The sequence below is a fragment of the Phaenicophaeus curvirostris genome, chromosome 11 (genome assembly GCF_032191515.1).
Source record: "Phaenicophaeus curvirostris isolate KB17595 chromosome 11, BPBGC_Pcur_1.0, whole genome shotgun sequence".
Classification (NCBI taxonomy): Eukaryota; Metazoa; Chordata; class Aves; order Cuculiformes; family Cuculidae; genus Phaenicophaeus; species Phaenicophaeus curvirostris.
In genome coordinates, this window is record NC_091402.1 from 3369426 (window position 1) to 3391934 (window position 22509).

The 22509-nt window shown below is 45.7% G+C and overlaps 1 protein-coding gene across 6 annotated transcripts in view; it reads left to right on the forward strand.

Moving 5' to 3' along the window:
• Positions 1 to 22509, forward strand: part of IQSEC1 (IQ motif and Sec7 domain ArfGEF 1) — a 160071-nt gene that overhangs the window by 103276 nt on the left and 34286 nt on the right. For all 6 annotated transcript variants that reach the window (XM_069865646.1, XM_069865647.1, XM_069865648.1 and 3 more), the window contains exons 2-3: positions 4017 to 4299; positions 8270 to 9534. In XM_069865646.1, the coding sequence (XP_069721747.1) occupies positions 8276 to 9534 (1259 nt within the window). In that variant the 5' untranslated portion in view covers positions 4017 to 4299; positions 8270 to 8275. The remainder of the gene's footprint in view (positions 1 to 4016; positions 4300 to 8269; positions 9535 to 22509) is intronic.

Here is a 22509-nt window from a genome sequence, read left to right on the forward strand (position 1 = left end):
GTGAGAAAAATGAAAACTGGCCCAGGTTGCCCAGTGCAGTGGTGGCTGCCCCATCCCTGGAGGTGTTTGAGGCCAGGCTGGATGGAGCTGGAGCCCCTGATCCAGTGGGAAATGTCTCTGTCAGATGTAGAACTGGCTGTTCTTTGAGGTTTCTTCCGACCCAAACCATTCTATGATTGTCCATTTTTGCAGAGTACCGTATGTCCTGAATTCCTTACCCGTCTGAAAATGACAGTGTGTGGGGGGTGGCTGCTGGAAGTGAAGCAGTGCTCGAGAGATGTCCCATGGTCATAAGGGGGTTGCTGTAATATGTGGTGCAAGAATCCCTGCCGTTTTTGTGTGCTGGCAGTGGAGCAACTGGATGGGTAAAACCTGCCCCTGTAACCCTGCTGCAACTGGCTCTGTTGGGCGCCTGCTCTGAGGCAGAGGGACCCGTTTGAGCAGGCAGCCTCTCCCGATAGCCACGGGCAGGGTGGTTCTCGGCTCCACAGCCCTGTTCCATGGCGCCCTGCGTGTGGTTCCTCTGTGGCCGAGCAATGCCTTTTGTCATCTGTAGAGCTGCACACAAGCCCTGTTGTCTGGAACATTTCTCTTTTCCATACACGTGAATCCTGTGTTCAGTTCTGGGCCCCTCACCACAAGAAGGATGTTGAGGCTCTGGAGCGAGTCCAGAGAAGAGCAACGAAGCTGGTGAAGGGGCTGGAGAACAGGCCTTATGAGAAACGGTTGAGAGAGCTGGGGGTGTTTATCCTGGACGAGAGGAGGCTGAGGGGAGACCTCATTGCTCTCTCCAACTACCTGAAAGGAGGTTGCAGAGAGGAGGGAGCTGGGCTCTTCTCCCAAGTGACAGGGAGCAGGATGAGAGGGAATGGCCTCAAGTTCCACCATGGGAGGTTCAGGCTGGACATTAGGGAAAAATTTTTTACAGAAAGGGTCATTGGACACTGGCAGAGGCTGCCCAGGGAGGTGGTTGAGTCACCTTCCCTGGAGGTGTTTAAGACACGGGTGGACGAGGTGCTGAGGGACATGGTTTAGTGTTTGATAGGAATGGTTGGACTCGATGATCCAGTAGGTCTCTTCCAACCTGGTGATTCTATGTATCGTGGTAAGGAGTAGAAAGCAAGCTGCTGTTCCCTGCCAGTGGGGTTTGGCTTGTAAGAAATAACTTGTACGGAGCTTCAGCCGCTCTCAGCTTGGCAGCCGAGGAAGGGCTGGGTGGGAGGAAGCCCTCCGATGCGCGGTGGTGATGGAGCATGCGGCTTTGCTTTCCAGCAAAGTGAATCACTTGCTGGGTGATCACTGCTGTGCTCCAGAGGTCAGACAGGATGGCAGGGAACGGGCCTGGGAACAAAACCAGAGCAGGAATTGTGGACAGTCAAAGGTCGTACTTATATCTGGAAAGGGTACAAAAGACAAACTACAAATAAAGAAAAAAACCCCGGCTTTAACCAGAGCCTCAGTGTACCCTCTCCCAGTGTTTTCTGATTAGGGCAGTATCCTTATGTTGGTGAAAAGGTTAAGTGATCCACTGGAGGAATCGTTATTAAAATGTCAACACGGGATTATAATCATTGTGGATGTGTTATTAGATAGTTCACAATTTAAGGGTGAGGAAGATAAAATAAGTCACCGAACCTAATGAGAGGGAAATAGTGATAATTCTTGACTTCTTGCTAAAAAAAAGTTTTCCATGCTTGCATGTGTACTTACTTACCCTTGCAAAAATGTTTAGAAATGAGGTTATTGTTAGGAGCCTAGATCTGTTGGAGCGAATCCTGAGGAGGCCACGGAGATGGTCCAAGGGCTGGAGCACCTCCTGTACAAGGACAGGCTGAGAGAGTTGGGGTTGTTCAGCCTGGAGAACAAAAGGCGCCAAGGAGACCTTAGAGCAGCCTCCAGTGCTGAAAGGGGCTCCAGGAAAGCTGGGGGGGGGCTCTGGATCAGGGAGGGCAGGAACAGGATGAGGGGGAACCGTTTCCAGGTGGAAAATGGTGAGATTGAAATGAGATTTTGGGAAGAAATATTCTGCTGTGAGGATGGGGAGACCCTGGCCCAGGTTGCCCAGAGCAGGGGTGGCTGCCCCATCCCTGGAGGTGCTCAAGGCCAGGTTGGATGGGGCTTGGAGCCCCTGATCCAGTGGGAGGTGTCCCTGCCCATGGCAGGGTGATTGAACTGGTTGGGCTTTGAGGTCCCTCCCAACCCAAACCATTCTGTGGTTCTGTGTGCAGAGCAGCGTGGGCTCCTGGTCAGCAGCACCGAGGAACGTGTTCTGGTGTTCACAGCTGTGAAGCAGCTCAGCGTGGCGCTTGCCCCTGTAATGGCTGCTGTGGGGAGGCTCCGTGTTTGTTTCTGAGGGTGGTTACGCAGATCCGATGGCCTAGCAAGCAATTTGTCATTTTTAAGTTGAAAGCCAGCTGTACCTTGAAGGGAAAGGGATTAGTTTCCTGTCAGCTTCCGTTTTGGAAAAGTCACGTGCGCACACTGCAAATCTTTCCAGCCTGGATGAAGTATGTTTGAAAATGCCTTTCGGGTAGGGTTGTGTTTTTGATGGGCAGAGGGAGGGCTCGCCTTCAGTTCTGTGTGTTTGTAGAAGCGTTTGGAGAAGCGTGAGAGGTGGTTTTTTTTCTCCTTGGCTTTAAAAAGCAGTTTCTGTTCAAGCTGGGGGAGCTCTGCCAGCATTCCCCTTGATCTCCCTGGCGCTGCGCAGAGCGTGCTGCTCCTGGGAATCTCGCTGTACTTTGAACCGCGGGACGGATTGCGTGGGGTGTGCAGCAAGGGGCTCGGCGTTCCCTGCCGCAGCCGGCCGGAGGGCTCTCTCGGTTATATTCCTTAAGGGCTCTGTTGGTTATGTTCCTCTGCACGCGAATGGAAGCAAAATAAGAAACAGAGGGCGTGGTGGAGACGTGGGATTTTATTCCTTTAGAGTTCGGATGTACCTGTTCCTAAAAGAGAAGGTAGGGGAAGCAGTGCAAATGCTCATATTCAGGTGTGTGCACAGTGTTTACTGAGTCTTTTGAGTGATTAAAACAAAGTAAATTTTCATTTTCTGTCAATGCTCTGTGTACCCAGGATGAGGCAGATGGTAAATATTTAAATGAAACATGAAAAAGATATTTTGAAAGAGTGAAAGTGCGTTCACCATTGCCGTGTGCGAATTAGTCGTCAGTACTTCAGGGTGAATGCCTAGAAATCAGTTTTAAAATGTTTTCTACTGTGCACACCTCCTTTAATAGAAAGGGTTTTTTGCTTTCCTTTATTCCTTAGCAATAACAAACTTCGTGTGAAAACAAAGTGTTTGGTTTGCCTGAACTAGCTCCTGTTGTGCTTTCCCTACCTGAAACCACTTTGCTTTCATTAGCAAGAAAGCCATCCCTTGGGATGCTTTACTACAAAGCATGCCAGAAGTATCCCCTGGGAGCAGTCTTTCACTAACAGAGAAGTAAATGAGATTTCTCCTGGAGGTACCTTTTCCCAACTTCAATTTGCAGAAATACAGAAGCTCATAAGATCCATTAAATCCCAAATCTCCTATGAGTAACGTGAGAGTAATCCTTTTATGTCAGACTGTAATATAAAGGTCAGGAAGTATTACTTTTTTTTTGTCCAAGCAGGGAAAGACACAAATAAGCATCTGTCATTTTGAAGTAGAACAACTTGGAAATGAGCTGTCTTGTAAGAAATTAAAAGTTTTACTTTACACTGTAGTTGCCGAGTGACTTACTCAGGATGTAATTACAGTATAAAGGTAAATAATGCCCGCGATCTCATTGCCCCTGCATTACCCATGCTCTAGAGATGACTTCTGCAGCAGAAACGGAGCCTTGCGTGGACTGCAGTGAAACCCTGGTGTTTGACGTGAAGGCCACGTTATCCTGTACTACTTGTATCCAAATTTGAACAAAATGTGCTGCATGTCTACATAAAACAATGCAAAGCAAAGACTGTGCTATTTGTTCCTGACCGTTCTGGTGTACAGTACTGACCTGAGGATTTTCCTGTCTTTCCATTCTGTCTAGCGTTGAGGGGGAAGGTCCAAGCAGCGAAACCGGCACGTCTTTGGATAGCCCGTCCAGCTACCATCAAGGCCCTATAACCCACAGCTCAGCTCTAAGTCCAGACCATTACGATCATTCTGCTTACGGGCTGTATTCCGTCTCCCCTGGACAACAAAGATCTCGGAGGCCAAAACTTCAGCATTCAACATCCATACTGCGAAAACAAGCAGAGGAAGACGCTATTAAAAGGTCAAGATCACTTTCTGAGAGCTATGAACTCTCTTCAGACCTACAAGATAAGCAGGTATTTGAGCTCTGTTACCTAATTTACGGCAAAGGCAACATATCTGTAAGCTGGGAAAAATCTTTTCTAGCATCACTTCAGTTGTGATGCTGAAAATACCTTTTTTTCTTGCAACCAACTTAGTCCAAAATAGTCATATGTCAGCATTGACAGGTTTTGACTGTTTTTCTGTGTTGTCCCTGTGTCCCACACTGCTTTCCTTCTAGCCAAAGAAACACCTAGAAGACATGTTAATAGTGTTAGAAGTAAAAACAGTTCTACTAGGAATTGTGATTTCGTGTTTGGGACAAGTACTAGAACGTAATAACACAAAATATTTGTCTACAAAAATGAGACATTTTGAAACCTCGATGTCTTTGATATTCTCTCGAATCTGTGGGGTGAATTCAAGATCTTGATTGTGTTTTACGCAACTGGGAGCAACTCCTATGTGCTTTACGAAAAGCTGGATCGAAGCTTTTATAGGTGTTCAAAGCTTTGTCCCTAGAAAGGTGTTCTGTGAGGCAGTCAGCCTCTGCCATTCGTCTTGAGCTTTATTATGAATGTTGTCCTATCTGGAAGATGTTTATTGATATTTAAGTTCATATCTATCATTTGAAAATGATGCTGCGATAGCTTAAGGTAAGTGAGTATGCAGGATGCCCTGGGTTTCACTGATAGATGCACAGTAGCCAATACATCTGTGTTGGGGAGAAGGAGTCGGGGTGTTTTTTGTTAGAGATCTTCCTTGCTGCAGAGTATTTTGTTTGCTGTGAATCGTGGTGGTGGTTTGGATAATCGCTCCAACTTGGATGTAAACATAGCGCGAAATGCTGTAGACAGGAAGCGAACTGCTCCTGATGTGGGACCAGGCACTGGTAGTCAGTGAAATGTGTAGGGGCTACGTCTCACCTGCCATCTGTTCGTTGTTGTGGAATGTCAGATTGGAGAACCATGTAAAGTTGACTTAAAGCTGAAGACAGTATTGGGATAACAAGTAAGAGTTTAGCGTTTATGCAGACCGAACTGTTTTGGAGTGGGGACATCTCCAAGTCCTGGTTCTTGATCTAGGCTATACCAGCCCTGCTATTAAACTGGGCCCCCTCATGCAATCCTAAATCATAGAGTCATAGAATCATAGAATTGCCAGGTTGGAAGAGACCCACCGGATCATTGAGTCCAACCAAATGTTCCATCCCCTTCCATCGTTGGCAGTCATTTTTGCCGGATGCCTTGTAGGAGATTGATGTAGAGTATACGGCTTCCTAAAGAGGCCTCCTGCACTGCGGCTATTCCACAGAGCCCAATCCCATCTGTCCTTTTGTGCCAGTTTGATAGAGAACAAGGACTGCAGATGTTATTTTGTATTTGTTCAGGGAGCCCTACACAATAAAAAGTGACAGTGACACATACAGGAAGCTCGGTGCTGGGGAGTTGCCTGCTGCTCTTGAAAAGCTCTCATTGAAATCTCAGAAGATATTTTAAAACTCTTTAGGAACATGTCCAAGGCTTTACCTACAGGTGATGTGCATTTAACATGCATTAACATTTATTAGAAATACTAGTCACATGCCTAGGAAATCATCTAGGCAAAGTCCAAAGTATGCAGTTAAATTTCCCTCCAAACCCTCCAAATTTATGGCAGGCGGTGATGGCATTGTTTTCTGTGCGAACCTGAAGGACGACAGCCTGTTTGCAAGCACAAAGTCCAGATTTATTTTATAGACCATTAGTTTTTGTTTTACTCTTTCACAACAGCTCTGCCAGTTTTCTTTTCTTTAGGTTTGACATTTAATTTTGAGAGGAAAACTAAATTAACAATTCATCATTTGTTTTGAGATCAGTCCAGCAAAATAATCTCTTTAGATTTATTCAAACACATGTGACCTAATGTAAACTATGAAGAGAGGTCGTAATAATTGTGTAGCAGCAGTGGCAGCACTGGGACAGGACTTCTTGACTCTTTTTTTTTAGTCTTCAGACTGCCTTTACAAGTGATCTCAAAGGCTCTTTGACCTGTGCAAATGTGAGGGCAGTGGGAGACCCTTTTGAGGATGGAAGGCTAAGTGATTTTTTTTTAAAGACAAATTGTAGAAAATGATGCAGGGATTTCCAGATTCCCAGCTCGGAGATCAGTCATGGCTTTGGGAGCTCAGTTAAGAGAATTTTCGAGATACAGCCAAAAACTGAATTCCTTAGTGGTAATCCTGGTCTGAGCTCATCCGAGAAAACATAAAAATCAAACACAGTGATTCACATCTAAAAGCATTGAGCCAAGAAGGAGATTGTCTTTAACATGGAAGGGGAACGGGAGCTGTTGACCCTGGCAGTAGAACCAAAAGAAATATGTAACTACTCCCACATGACAGGCATAATGGAGTAGAGAACATTGTTGAGTAGCGTTTAGTTCCTCAGGATGAAGCCCCCCGGACATCGATATCTGAACTTAACCATTGCTTGGAAAGATCTCCAAGTTGTGGACTGAAGAGGTGGTGAGTGCACGTGCGTGTGACAGAGGGATTACAACATGGGGTCTCATGAGAAAGGGTATCTGCAGTTGCAGGCCAGGAGAAATGACTTGTGAATCATGGGGGTATTACGAAAATTGCTTAGACTTATGCAAAAATGCTGCCAAAAAAAGTGGTGGGTTTAATTGTAGCACTAAACGATGATTGGTGGGAGTTCCGTGTATGAACAATACGTATCCAACAATGACTGATCAGAACAGGAATTAAATATTGGGGGAAAAATTGAAATAAAACTAGTTATTCATTTTGTTCAGTGTTTCTTAAATAAGTGATGCTTTTTTGTGGTTAGGAAGGGAAGGCTTGAAAATATCTAATGAGTCTGCCAAAAGTATTGACGTGGTGGGTTTTCACTAGCTTAAATTGATAGCATTTATAATGTATTTATTAGGCATATTCATTCTGATAATTGGAAACACTCATAGTGCTGAGTGTAATTACAAAAATAAAAATAGATTCGAATTTGTATTTAGAAAGTCAGAAATATGTTCTGAGTTTGAGGAAGGCTGTGAATGTCGATGTTTTATCAGAGAAAGCTTTCCGGAAGCAGGTGGTCTGTGAGGCTTTGGTATAAGGTCTGGGTGGAACAATGCTGCCTGGTTTTTATTCATGTAAAAAGCAAAGTGTGCCTGGCAAGGTGATGGCTGTGGTTAGAATTTACTCCCAAAACGTGCCAATTTACATTATACTTGGATTTCCTTTCTCTGCAGTTGTCCCTACAGAAAAAGAATTTGCAGGCTGAGAGAGTTGGGCTTGTTCAGCCTGGAGAACAAAAGGCGCCAAGGAGACCTTAGAGCAGCCTCCAGTGCTGAAAGGGGCTCCAGAAAAGCTGGCAGGGGCTCTGGATCAGGGAGGGCAGGAACAGGATGTGGGAGAACCATTTCCAGGTGGAAAATGGTGAGATTGAAATGAGATTTTGGGAAGAAATATTCTGCTGTGAGGATGGGGAGACCCTGGCCCAGGTTGCCCAGAGCAGGGGTGGCTGCCCCATATCTGGAGGTGTTGAAGGCCAGGTTGGATGGGGCTTGGGCAGCCTGATCCAGTGGGAGGTGTCCCTGCCCAGGGCAGGGGATGGAACTGGATGGACTTTAAGGTCCCTTCCAATCAAAACCGTTTTATGACTGCGCTGAGCTGTGTTAGTGCTGTCACGTCTGCACAGGGTTACAGCAATGCCAGTGAGTGAAAACCAAACCTTAAACACACACTCACAAACTGCCAGCACCGTGATTTTATAGGACTATATTCCCATGGTCTTGTCTGTATTTTTATGGTGGATTTTGCCCATGACTTTTGGGTTCACCATCTGTTCAGCTGTTAGGCTGGAGCCTTGAGGGTTTGCTTCCCAAAACAGTAAATGCTTTGAAAAACTTCTAAAAATTCAAGTTGTTAAAAGATTTTTTTGTTGTACTTTAATCTTGTTCTGACCTGCATCAAGCAACAGAGTAATTGTATTCACCTCTTCCCAGGTGGAAATGCTAGAACGGAAATATGGAGGCCGTCTCATAACTAGACATGCTGCTCGAACGATACAAACAGCTTTTCGCCAGTATCAGATGAACAAAAACTTTGAGCGTCTTCGAAGTTCTATGTCTGAAAATCGTATGTCAAGGCGCATTGTACTGTCCAATATGAGAATGCAGTTTTCCTTTGAAGGACCTGAGAAAGTCCACAGCTCTTACTTTGAAGGAAAACAAGTTTCTGTTACAAACGATGGGTCAAAGCTGGGATCGCTGGTACAGTCTGAATGTGGTGACCTTGGAGAGTCAGCTACAATGAAGTCTCCAGCAGCATCTACTGATTTTGCTGATGCAATAACGGAACTGGAGGATGCTTTTTCCCGGCAAGTGAAATCCCTGGCAGAGTCCATTGACGATGCACTGAATTGCCGTAGTCTGCACTCTGATGAAGTCCAAACTCCGGATCAAGTCAGAAGTCGTGAATTGGAAAGGGATAGTTGTGCTCAAACTAAACCAGCAATTCACAATGTGGATCACCGGAAGCTTGACGAGATGACAGCGTCCTACAGTGATGTTACGTTATATATAGACGAGGAAGAGCTGTCCCCACCCCTTCCCCTTTCCCAGTCAGTAGACAGACCGTCCAGCACAGAATCTGACTTGAGGCTTCGGTCTGTGAACTCTTCTCAAGAGTACTGGTCTATGACCCACAAAGACGATAAGATAGACACGGATACGAGCTGCAGGAGCACCCCATCACTGGAGTGTCAGGAACAAAGGATGAGAATGGATCATCTGCCATTGCTAACTATAGAGCCACCCAGTGACAGTTCGGTGGACTTGAGTGATCGCTCGGAGAGGGGCTCATTAAAGAGACAAAATGCATATGACCGAGGGATCACTAGTCAACAAGGAAGCCCAAAACACATCCCGCACAGTATTCCTGCCAAGATCATACCCCGAGAGGAACCGGAGGCCAGACACAGGGCTAGGCCTATAGACAGCCATTTGGCCATCAATGGCACAGCAAACAGGCAAAGCAAATCAGAGTCTGATTATTCTGACGGAGACAACGACAGCATCAACAGCACTTCCAACTCTAATGACACAATAAACTGTAGCTCAGAATCTTCTTCCAGGGACAGCCTGAGGGAGCAAACCTTGAGCAAACAAACGTACCACAAAGAAACGCGCAACAGCTGGGATTCCCCAGCCTTCAGTAACGATGTTATCAGGAAACGCCACTATAGGATTGGACTGAATCTCTTCAACAAGTAAGTACAGCATTTCCTTCTTTGCTCTCCTTGGCAAAAATATAGCCACTGCAGCAGGAATATTTTTGTGTCAGGTAAGTAAGGCTGGTGTCTCATATTGACTTCTCAGGGAAAAAATAAGCTGTTTGTGGTGACTGTTCATGTTAGAGTACTTACAGGTTGACACCTTCATAGGTAACAGGTTCAGGAGAAAAGAAAAAATATAATTATGTGTCTAGATATGGCAGGAAACTATTTTAGAGGAGGGATTGGATTCCTTTTGTGTTGAAAAATATGATGGCTTAATCCTGATGCTTTGTTGGTGTAACAGATTCAAACTCCTTCCTGCCAGGTAGGTATTGTAAAGCATTCCCGTATTGGCATACGGGAATTGGAAATAACAAGTGGTGTAAGATGAATTTCCTGTTTAACACCAGCAGGTCCTGGGATTTCTTCATTAGATTTTACCACAACTTTGAGACTAAAAAACAATGCACTGACTGTTTTTATTCTAAACAAACATTTACTGTTTATCATAAAATTATCATAAATTTGTATTTCTGCCTATGGCTTAATTTTCCCATCTATGGAGTTGTTTAAAAGTTTTATAAAATAACTTCCTCAAGTTCCTTTGTTTCGTGGAAACACTTTGTCCTTTGGACACTCCCCTGGGGCTGTAGAAAACCAGGAATGTTCTGATAGAGGGTAACAAACGGATGCTGTGCTGGTCTGAACTCTGTACTCGCATTCCTGGGGTCACACAGGCCTCGAGCGAGCTCTCCTAAGCTGACAGTACACGCACCTAGGTGGTTGCCATTAGAATTCCTGGGTTTTGGTCACTGCTCAGGTGGTGCCGAATGAGCCAGTTTCCTTGCCCTGGAGTGGGTGTCACATCCTTAAGTCTTTTCTGTCCTAGTGCCTATAAAGCACCTCAGAACACTTGATGAAGGATGCTCACTGCCAGGATTTGTTCATGTTTTTCTTTACCATGCGGTTGGCAGCTCATAGCGCTTGTGTAAGTTTTCTACTCTGTATTTCTCAAGAATTGTGTAGGTTCTGGGGAGCTGACAGATGTTTCAGCATGCTGCCACGGGCCGTATTCCCCAGTCTCCTCCAGCCTGGCTGAGCTCAGCCCTCCTTTGCAACTGGCGGCGTTGCCGTTTGGTTTGTTTGGATGAATAGGTCAGTGCTTCATTGAGGAATGAGATGCTTTAACACTGCAAGTAGTTAAAGCTTTTTGATGCCATCGTGCAAGGCTGGGTTACAATACTGAGTATGCATTGGCCAGGGTTGGTTGTGAAAACTGTCAGCTCTGGTTTTATGTCTTTGCTAAAGGTTAATAGGCCTTTACGGCAGCTTTTCACAAGCTGGCAGTGTGGAAGCTGTAGGGTCTGTGCAGGTGCTGCTGCTCCTGAAGAAGACTGGGTAGGAAGAGACAGCAGGTTTGGGTTTCACAAGATTTGAAAACATTCACATCCCTGATGGGGAGGGAGGTGCTATGTTTGGATGACATTTAAAAGACTTGGTGTTCACTCTGTTTTTTTGCATGGTAATTAAACTCGGAGCAGTCAATGATCAGTGCCTTCAGGTGCGATAGCAGCCAGCTGCAGAGGATATGAGGAAAAAAGGAGAATGGAAAAGGTGCTCAAGCGGTGCTGAATGAGAGGATTGGAAACTGTCAGATGCTTCTTGTGGCACCTGTTTGAGTAGAAGGCTGAAGGTGAAAAATAAACATGAGGAACAGAGAAGAACAGAGGCTGTTATTTGAAAGACATCCAAGTGGTCTTACTGCATGGACTTGAACAGAGAATCGATAAATCTTTGCTATTTGTTGACTGGTTGTAAGTTGACTTGCAGTTTGATAGCAGTGAGTTCTAGAAGACAGCACCGCACAGCGCACCAGGCAGCACCTCTGTGCGTCATCTTTTGATGTGTGTGGTTGTTTCAGCCCCTCAGCATTTTACCTCTGTATCTTTGTTGATACAGAACTGCTGAGCCGCCCTGGTTCTACCAACAGCTCAGACAGCCCCCGACTATCCCATGTCTCTCGGTTTCGATGACAGCTCTTGAAGTCCACAGATTGTGACATTTCATTAATAGCCCTGTTATCCCTCTGGGCAGTGTCAGGTACTGAACAATTGTAGAATGTGATGGTGCATGAATCTGCATTAGGAAAGGGAGCTGGGAAACGTCTGAAGCTTTTTTCTTTTATAAGTACAGAAGAAGACTACTAGAAGTATATCAGTGGGAGTGCAAGTTGCATTTTATGAGGAAAGAAAAGGAATAGAGATCGCGTTCAGGCGTTTGCCAGGAATTGTAGGTAATGTTTTCTTCAAGATGAAGAATCCTTTCTCCTTTCAGACATATACTGCACAGGAGCAGCTTGTGTGTCCAAATGTGTTTTGAAAAGCAAGCCTTGTTTCCATGGCGAAAGCTCCCGTTTCACGTGCAGGATGGCATCAAGGAGGCCTGTCCAGCCTGATTAGATGCGGGCTGGGAAGGGGGTCTGCAGGGACTCTGCAAATCAGCCCTGTCCACACAGTTTCTCTCTCAAGACGTGGCAAAAATACAGCTGCCTGGCTTCTTGGACCAGCAAGGGTCTGCTTGATCCCCTGTTGCAAAGTGCACGTGCTTCCCATCGTGTGACCGGAGGTCCATCCATGATGTGGGTGGGGTACAGTCCTTGGGCTGCTCTCCAGCGTTCAAGTCGAAGCCACAGAATTGTTTCGATCTCTTTTGACCACGTGATCTTCCATGACACGTTTATGATCGCAAAACGAGCCTTGGCAGCGCTGCCGAGAGGATGTGAGCCCCACCCATGTGGAAGGACAGTGCGCAGGGCTGGAACAAGCAGCTTTGAAGTTACCTCGTACAAGAAGGCAAGTTTTTGCCAGATGTCTGCATCTACAGGAGGAAGTTCTAGGGATATCTTTTACAATAAGTTCATGTTCATTTTGTTGCATCTTTGAAATATTTCTTGCAAATTACAATGCCAAACCTTAATTAACAAATAATGATGTTATTTCTTTCTGGTACATGATGCTTGGCTGAAAGGCAAAGACTTTAGAATCTCAAAGAAGGGCGTGAATTGTAGCAAGCACTTGATTTTGTTCGCTAAGCATGTGGAAAGAGTGGAGTTTTACAAAGCATGCAGAGTCACTATCCTTACATCAACAAAGCGTTATAGTTTTTCTGGCTTTCCTATTACAATAATAATTTTCAGAAGCCAAAGTGCGGATTTCTTACCAGAGGCCTTTTGTTAGAGTAGCTAGTAACAGGTGGAGTGAAAGCTGAGCACAACTGGTGGTCTTGTTCACTTAATCCCCATTACGAGCAACACATGAGTAGGACAAATGTCTTTGGAAAGTGGAGAGCACAGGACCAGAGGGAAAAAAATGTAAGTAAGTGAAAGCCATTTTTCTTATCACTTGATCACAGGATTTGTTTCAAACTATGTCTTGGTGGTCAGTTTGGAGCCTTACTGCTGATCAACAAAGTACACTTTTTAAAAAGATATTTTATGCTATCCACTGTACCAGAGCATAAAGTATCCTCCAAACGGAAAGTTTCTGCCAAAGACATTGCAGCTAATTAACAGCTCCTGTACGTTCTGCTGTTCTGAATGCAGCAGTGATCTCAGCACCCTCAATGGGCTGTTGGGTTCTGTGTTGCCATTCATTGCCTTCCTAAAGGAAGGGTTGCAGGTGCATGCCCGGAGCGCAGGGGCTCCCAGGGAAGCGTGGGGCAGCCAGCTGTGTTGAATTAGACATTCTCTTCAGTGTGGTTTGAAAGGGATGCAGGCTGGGAAAAATTACGCTGGAAACCATTCCTCCCTCATAGGCAGAAGGAAAACACTACCTAGAAAGGTTTATTTTGCAGGCTGCAAACCCTGCCAATGCAAATCCAGACTTTGAGACTGGTTTGCTTATAAACAAGGCTTCAAGAGGGCTTTTGACTGCTGTTTTTTAAAAGAAGGAGACGAAAAAATGTAGAAAGGGCTGTGATTCTATTCTCATGTTTGTTTTGATGGCAGGCTGGAAATACCAGGTTAACCAGTTATTGCAGCCCAATCTAGTAAGATTTTCAGGTTCCATTCTGCTACCAGTGCACTGATGGCTCTAGCAGATTAAGTAGGACGAGGTGGTTTTTAACCCGAGCAGTCTGAGGAAACCCACCCTGGCCCTGGCTCTACGGTTGGTGGCAGCAGGCTGTGACTCCACATGGAGCTGTGCTGGTGTGGGAAGGAGTGTCTTGCTTTATTCCCTCCTCCTGTGCCACCGCGGTGATGGTGGCAGAGCCTCTGGCTCCTGGCCACGGGTCTGTGGCTGCCAGGTATGTTGGCTGGCATCACTGCCCTCAGTTACTGGCTGCTCCGACTGCAGCAACCTGGCCAGCTGGGCCCTGCTGAGCCGAGTCTGGGGCAGGGGACACGCACTGTCTGTGTTAATAAAGGTGCGAGGTCCTGCACCTGAGCTGGGGCAGTGCCCAGCGTGATTACAGGCCAGGCAGAGAATGGATTGAGAGCAGCACTGGGGAGAAGGACTTAGGGTGCTGGTGGATGAGGAGCTCCACATGAGCTGGCAGCGTGTGCTCGTAGCCCAGAGGCCAACGGTATCCTGGGCTGCATCCAAAGCAGTGGGACCAGCAGGGAGAGGGAAGGGATTCTGTAGCTCCGCTCTGAGGAGACCTCACCTGGAGCCCTGTGTCCAGTTCCAGAGTCCTCGGCACGGGAAGGACAGGGAGCTAGTGGAGTGAGTCCAGAGGAGGCCACAGGGATGATCCCAGGGCTGGAGCACCTCCTGTACGAGGACAGGCTGAGAGAGTTGGGGTTGTTCAGCCTGGAGAAGAGAAGGCTTCAGGGAGACATTAGAGAAGCTTCCAGTGCTGAAAGGGACTCCAGGAAAGCTGCGACTCTGGATCGGAGAGGGCAGGGATAGGATGAGAGGGAACATTTTTTAGCTGCAAGAGGAGAGGTTGAGATGAGATCTTAGGACAAAATGTTGTGCTGTGAGGGTGGGGAGGCCCTGGCCCATGTTGCCCAGAGCAGGGGTGACTGCCCCATCCCTGGAGGGGTTCAAGGCCAGGTTGGATGGGGCTTGGAGCCCCTGATCCAGTGGGAGGTGTCCCTGCCCATGGCAGGGGGTGGAACTGGATGGGCTTTGAGGTCCCTTCCAACCCAAATCACTCTGTGATTTTCAGCACAACTTGGACAGCATTAGAGTGGTTTAAAAATGTGATGCCCCTGTGCCTGGTGCTGTAAAATGCAGGAGATAAAAGTTTGCGTTTCTCAAACGCTTTTGCTAATCCCATGGAGGTTGGAGTCACATTTAGTATCTCTTTGGGGGTATCAGATATTGGAAGAGACTTCCAAAGGTCTTCCCCTCTGGCAGTGTTCCTATGGCACTGTGATTTCTCGCCACTGGAGCCAGTCATAGTGGTGCTGGTGCCAGTTTTGGCCGTGGCTGGTGAAGAGAGGCTGAGCAGGGCAGCTCAGGGCAGCTGCCACCACTCCGCCTGGCTCCCTCCACTGTGCATGATGCCGCTGAGGGCTTGTGTGTAGTGTTTTCTTGAAGGTCTTGGGGCCTAATCTTGCACGCACATTTTGGAGATAAATGGACCTGACACCACTTTACATGGCTAAACAGAGCCTAGGCTATAAATATTTTTACAATAAGTTTTCCCAGATGCCTTTCAGCCTCTACCCTCCTTTTTTGTCCTCTCTTGCTTTCTGGAAAGGGTAGTGACAGATGGAAAACTGTTCCTATGTGTCCTCAGTCCATTACAGCATACTGTTGTGAGGAGTTTTCTGTAGCTTCCTTTATAATGAGCTATTATCAAGGTCCCTACTCTTCCCAAGTTCTCTCAAAGGATTTATTGACAGAGCTAAAAAGGCATGAGTATCTGTTTGCAGTATGCAGTGATGTGTCGTCTTTTGACCTGTAAACCTTAAAAGCCTTGCCAGCTTCATTGATTGCACAATAGGGATCATTTTATTTGAAATTTAAAAATCACTGTTGATATGATTTGGATACTAGTTCCAGGAACAGAATTTATTAAACATGTCTAGGTTCCCTGGAATATTAATTTAGGTATCTATTTATTTTACTGAGCAGATATGAGAGGAATTTGCTGAGTCCTGGTGGGATTATACCGAGTAAAAAGCTGCAAATTGCTATTTCTGGAGAAATTCTTGTTGGAAATCTGGGACACACAACAGTATTTGTGAGAGGATACATTTTCGTTTCTCCTGAAAGCAGCTTTAATTGTTCAACAGAGGTATTTGGTTCTATCATTTACATGTGGATGGAAGTTGAAGGTTATTTGGATTCCTAAGTAGTGTTACGGTCAGAAAGTACTGGAAATCTTTTCTCTCGTTTGAAATCCTTTAAAAAAAGCCAGATGTTGTTATTTTTTTAAGCAATTTTGCCAGTAGCCCTTTGTTTAAATATTGTAGTAAATGTTCTGATCTGATGTCCCTCCGTTGACCCCAATCACGTGCCTGATGAGCTGCGCTTCGGATGCTGAGCGGACTTTCTGCATTGCTTTTAGTCAGGTCTCATGGCACCCATTCAGCGTTCTAATATCTGCTCTGAAAACATGTATTTTTAGATTAATGATTTTAGGCTCTGTAAGCGCACGCTGATTAGGAAGGAGTAGGCGTAAATCAAACCAAGGTTCTCCCTACACGTGAACTAGCTGTTTATTTTGTCACTGATCACCAGTGTCCCTGCAAATCGTATCTCCTGTGACTCGAGTGATTCCATAGGGCAAGGGAAGGCAAGACAGGAGGCTTGTTGAGGATTTCGCAATAGAGGCATTTGCCATCCTCGAGTATACGCTGAGAGGGCCTTTACTGCTGTTCCAACATCTGGGCTGCAGATTATCCAGCCGCAGACAGCTCCCACAGACATGAAAATCAAAGCACTCCATGTAGCTTGTCCTCTCGCATGCCGAGCAGTTAGTGCAGAGAGAAGAATGCTCTTAGCATGACTCTCATTATTTCTAGAAACATTTAGCCCTAAGTGAGAACACCCAAAGGAAAAAAAAAGCTCTGTGTGTTTGGCTTTGTTTTGTGTGTGTTTTATCTTTTCTTCCTGGGGACCCATTTTTCCTCTTTTCCCCCTGAGTGGGTGCTTTGATTGGCAGGTTTTATGTCCTGTCCCTGAAAACCAACTCAAACGTAGAACTGGGAGATTCAACCCACAGTATATTTAAGCCTCGATTTCAAATGTGGGCAGAGGGATTCCTTTTATTGCTGCAGAAAGGGAGTATAAACTTTGCGGGATGTTGAAAGCCCGTCTGGCTTTGCAGACGAGGCCCTGTGACCAGCAGGAGCTGTGCGCCAGCATCCCTGGGACCAGGCAGGAGCCATTACCTCATCCTCTGCCGCCAGCTCCGCCTGCCATTAACCATTCCACAGTCTCCCTCCCGCTGCTGCGTGCTGGGAATCCGTAACAGGTTTGCTCTGACAGCGCCTGGGCGCGTGCTCAGGATGCAGTCTGTCGTTAGAGAGTGACCCTGTGACGGGGGGAGCAGCTCCCAGGTGAGCATCTGGTACAAGTCTGGATGCCAGAATTTTAATTCCCCCTCCCTCTGCCCCCGCATCACAAGCGACCACATTTTGAAGGTGAAAAATGTGACCAGCTGCCTTTGCAGAGGAAGGTTTGAACAGGGAGTTGGGAAGGCTGCATAGGAACCCTTGGAAGAAGAGTGTGGGACAAGAGGAGGGGGCACTGGCTCTTTCCTCCTGTTTAACAATTCATCTGTCTGCTGACTTGGGATTTGGTGGATCTGTAAATGAAACATCTGGAGATCTTTAAACAGCATTTCTGCATTGCAAATTCAAAAGGTATCCTTCTAAAAGGAAACATGACGGCCAGTGTTTCCCATTCGCAGCCAGCAGAGGTGCAGAAATTGAAGCTGAAATGCTTCTGTTCTGTGTAAGTGGGGTGAGGGTATGGAAAGAGAATTTAGGGCAGGGACACCAGAAAATGTTAAGACAGGAACTGTTCCGTGGTTTCAAGGACAAAGTCATCTCAATGTCTTATTCCGGGCTGCAGTTGCGCAAACACAGAAGCAGTACTCAGCCCTTACAAACACTACTGAGAGAGCCAGCAGGTTTACATGTACCTTGTCTCAAAGCGGAGTATATTTTGCTCTGCTGGCAGCTACAAGCCCTTCTGTTCTCCTTGAGAAATACAGAGATGCGAAGGGGTCAGAGGAGGTGAGTATTTAACTGAAATATTTCCTTCTTGCTTGCAAGGAAGGAAGGAGCAGAGGAAGAAAAAAAAAAAGAAATAAAAAGTAGGCTGTCCACTGCCAAGAGAAGGAATATCGAGGAGCTACGAACTGTGCCGTGGCACGATGACTCAGGGTTGGGTTTACCAGCCAGGACATGCCCAGCCACTGCATCACAGCCGCTCGGGGTGTGCCTTGGGAGCCTCTTGGCTGTGCCAGCTGCTTTGTTCCTCAAGGCTGACGCTTCTACTGCAGAAGCATCCTATTTCTGAAATGGCTTTAATCTCTGCTTTTCCTGCTTTATTAGAATAACCCAGACTTTGTGCTGGGGCCCTTCTGCTGCCTTTTATACACTTGTAATGGTTTTGTCGTCAGCCGCAATTCAGGTGAGAGTTTTCAGACAGGCCTTGAACACTCAGTAGCAATAAAGATGTTTAATGTGTGATTTTCTAGCACTGTGCTAGGGAGCGGTGACATAAAGAATCAGACTGATCAGTCAGAAAGTAAAGTTAGAGCTGTTTAGGTCAGTTGCCCAGTTTTAAGAAGAGAGTTTCCTCTCTCTGTTTTGTCTCCCACCAAACAGAACTGGGCACTGAGGTCAGTTCCTCCACAATTAGAATCGTAGAATCATTGAATGGTTTGGGTTGGAAGGGACCTCAAGGCCCATCCAATTCCAGCCCCTGCCATTGGGATCTCCCACTGGATCATTCTGGGTCACTCTCAAAATTCTTATGCCAGTGACACGAGAATAAATTTAATTTCACTGAATGGAGATTGCTGCAGGTGAATTGATGTAATTGCAGGCAAGCTGTGCCCTTCACATCTGTGGTGGGAGTGTTTTGGGTTGGTCTTGAATGAACCTGAGGACACGTGATACATGATAAAGTAGTGAGAAGTTATCCCCTGTGGGGGAAACTGAGGGCTCCTGCCTAGAGATCAGGAGTGACTCTCTCCCCATCTCCACGAGACGGAAAGACGCTGTGAAACATGTGCTATTTCTTGGCTTGTGTTCCTGACACAGGGACTCTTTTCTCCTAACTGCCAGGAGGTGTAGTTTCCCCATAGTTCTTTCTCTTCATTACACAGTTGTAGCATGAGAATGACACAGCTCAGGCTTCCCAGTCAGCTCCTCTGGCTACTTCCTTTCAGTCCCCTTCTTGCCTTGCTGCACAGCCGGGTGAACTCTGACCAGTGGTTTTGGCAGTATTTTAAGGTTGCTGTGTTTTGTCTTCTTTCCCAGAAGGTTTAAAATAGACACAGCGATGCTCTGAGCTTCACTGCAGCACAGGAAGCTGTGCAGTACAAGTGAAGGAAGGAGTACAACCACACTAAAAAAATCCTACCTGTCTGCCAGGCTGAGGAGAGTGTTCAGCCAGCTGGTTATTGTCAACCTGGCTATCAAAAAATATTTATCTACTTAATTATTCTAAGTTTTAGATTCTTGCTATTATGAAAGCCATCCCTGGATTTTAATGTTAAGCTAGTGCTCAGTTTTGTGACAACTGTGCCTCTTTCCAGGGTGGGATCTCTAGTGTCAAAGGCAAGGAAGGTTATTTTATTTTAACCAAGGGCTGGCATCACAGCTGCATTGAATTCTCCACCCTCAACATGAAACGGTTTCTCTGGCAGCAGCACGTTTCTGTTTGCAGAGTGACAGCCTCCATGTAGTTCTGGCTTGCTTCTTTTCTAGATTCTCACAGTCTGGGATCTTTGCAGTGTAGCCCGTGTGTCCCGAAGCACAGCTGAGAAACCAGAAAGCATGGATGTGCCTTCGGAAATAGGGACGTTCTTTCTAGGTGTGTCACCGAGCATCTTGGTTTCAGCCAGGCCAGCTTTCTCAGGCAGCGGGGACATTGTGGTTGTGTTTGTGAACATTGTGTGAGTCACCCCTTAGCTTACCTCAAAAGATGCTTTTGGCATCTCAACTTGGGTAAGCTGCTTTCTGTGCTCATTTTTTATTCATGCTTCCATTTTACAGCTCTGTTATTGTCTGAGCACAGAGATGTAATATGGATTTGGGTGCTGGTAAGCGTTTCATGTTTAGTGAGTTAAAAATAGGGGAGGCTTTCTATGCTTTTGCACTGTGGTTTTTTGGCTGTTTCTTTCCCAGGTAGCCCTGCTGCTCTCCGTTCTCTCCTCCTGCTGGCCAGTGGGGACACAAGCAGGTTGTCCACCTCTTTGGTCACCCGACTGACAATGGAGCTATGGGGCAACCTGACTGAATTTAAACAAATAAATGAAACCAAAACAAAACAAACCACCTCAAAAAAAAACGAAGCCACACAAAAAAAAAAACCCCACAAACAACAAATACACTTTTTCTCCTACTTTATTTTGTCAGAACTGCTAAACCAGCAAGAGAGCTGAGAGCAGGGAGCAGTGCCAGGGTGGCACTGCCATCGAGGTGCTTGCTGAACACCAGGTTTCATATGATTTAGTGGTACAACTGACTGTGCCAATAACAGTAAACGCCACATTTGGGCTAATCTCTTACCATCTAGAATCTGTCTGAAAGCTTTTCCTTTTCAAAATTCACTTTTCAAATTCACTGGTGTTTTTGGAAAATCCGTATTTCCTACAATTTGGGAGATAACATTTCAAATATCCAGGTAATGCAAAGCCCTGTTTCCAAGCACCACTAACCTTTGGAATCTCTCCTACTCCATACTCCGAAGGAAAGCTAATTCTTAGGAGAGCCTTATACATCATTTACATCAGCAGAACTCCCAAACATGCTCCCCTTTTGGTGCAAACTTCCACTGAAGTTAGACTTCCAGCACTGCATGTAGAACTTGCAGAGTAGATGCGCCATCCCCTTCTACACCTGGGAACGAGAGGCTCGACAGAGGAGATGGGAGAGATGCGCTTGGCTTTTGAGAGAATGTGTCTTTGGGGCAGGGGGAGGTGTTTTGCTCTTTGTTTTTCTGTTATCTGTGTGTGGTTTTGTTGCATTCTACATTTCTGCAATTTGCTTTGAAAAAGTGTTACAGGATCCAACCTGTCTTCAGAAACGCACACAGACATGTTCCATCAGTTCCAAATCCTGGTTATGTTGGAGATTCCAGAACTGGACATAGCACTCCAGGTGGGGTCTCAAGAGAATGAAGTAGAGAGGGAGAATCACCTCCCTCAACCTACTTTTAAAATATACTGGTTTGAGTAGTTATTTTGAAGTTTGCATTACTTTCTCCATCAATATTTTTCCCCTAAAGTTACTTTAAACCATCCTGAAGGTCTTATTATTAATCAGTTTCTGGCAAATTCGTTAACTCTTTATGTAATATCTGCGAATCTTATGCAAATAAGGGTTTGCACATCTTTTGTGCGAGTTGATTTTTTTCTACCTTTCAGTAGATTCCTTTTCATTTGTTTTGGTTGGGGCTTTTTGAGATGGAAGACATTTTTAAGCTTTATTTTGGAAGCAATCCTGTGAAAAGTGCTTTAAATATGTATCTCATCAGTTCTGTAAAGCGCTAGCTTTAGAGGGTGTATTTTGATATTAGGTAATGTATTCAGATCTGAAAATAAATGCTCTGCTTATGCAGCTTCCTCGGTTGCTATTTATAGACCCCTCATCTTCCCTGCTGCTGGTAGGTGTAATTAACCAGCCATCACTGGGAATTTTCGTAATCACAAAAGACTCTTAGTTGTAAGTCTAGAACGGTCCACGCTCAGTTCTGAGTAGGCAGAAAGGAGGAAAATTTATATCAGATGTGCTGTTTTGTGTTCAGTCCCAGACCCCTTCATGTGCATCCAGTCATACACCTGAAGGAAATTAGGCTTCAGTTTTCTGGGAATGACAGACCATTGGTGAGCGGAATGGGAAGCTAAGGAGATACCTGTTGGATAAGATAAGCAATGCCCACATTTAGCCACAGAAACTGGTGTTATTTAGCATTTATTTGTGTACATTCACATATAACCATTAAGCTTCAGAGTTCTCGTATTTGTTTCAGCGATAGGAAAACTGAAAATGCTTCCTTGCTGGGTGAGTGATTCCCTGACAGGGTGGTACCAGCTGCCTCTGGGCTCTTTGTCCCTTACACCATTCTTTACAGTGTGCTCTGTTCTAGACAGTGATTGCTTGGGGTGAGGTCCCAACAGACCACCTGAAGCTATAGGCTCTGTCATTAAGAGCAATTACCCTGCTGATGCTTGTGCTAAGGAATCCTTTTTCCCTGACCTTCAAAGCAAGATCAAAGTAACATTAGGAAAGATACAGTCCTTATATCCACAGGCAGTAGGAATTCTCTAGAATAAACTGTTTAATTCTTGGCCTCCTTTGCTTTAGCAGGAGCTCTGGTGGCTGGGTCTGGGCACCCAGCTATTGGTCAGGTGTGCTCTTCAGGTTTGCAGTCGTTTCTCTAGAACAGAACAACAGAGTTAACAGGTTTTGGAGGACAGATTTCAAAATAACAGGACACAATTGTATTGATTGTGGGCAGATTCAGTGGGTAGGGCCATGAGTTAGAAGGTTTCTTCGCCATGGTGATGACTCTCGCAGATTTGGTTTTGAAGTTTATGCCATTGCTTCCACAGTGTGATTTGTCAAAAAGGGAAAGAGCAGTCTTAATTCTTGCGGCTCAGAGCTGTCAGGTTCTGGGTTTGTGTTATTACAGTTCAGTTTACATTGCTTCCATGGTACAACTTTTGCAACAAATCAGAGTACTTGATCAAATAATCCTGCAAAACTTCCTGGTGCTCCACCTCAGCACAAGGAAAGCATCAGTGGGTAAAGAGCTTTGTCTTCCAGTATAT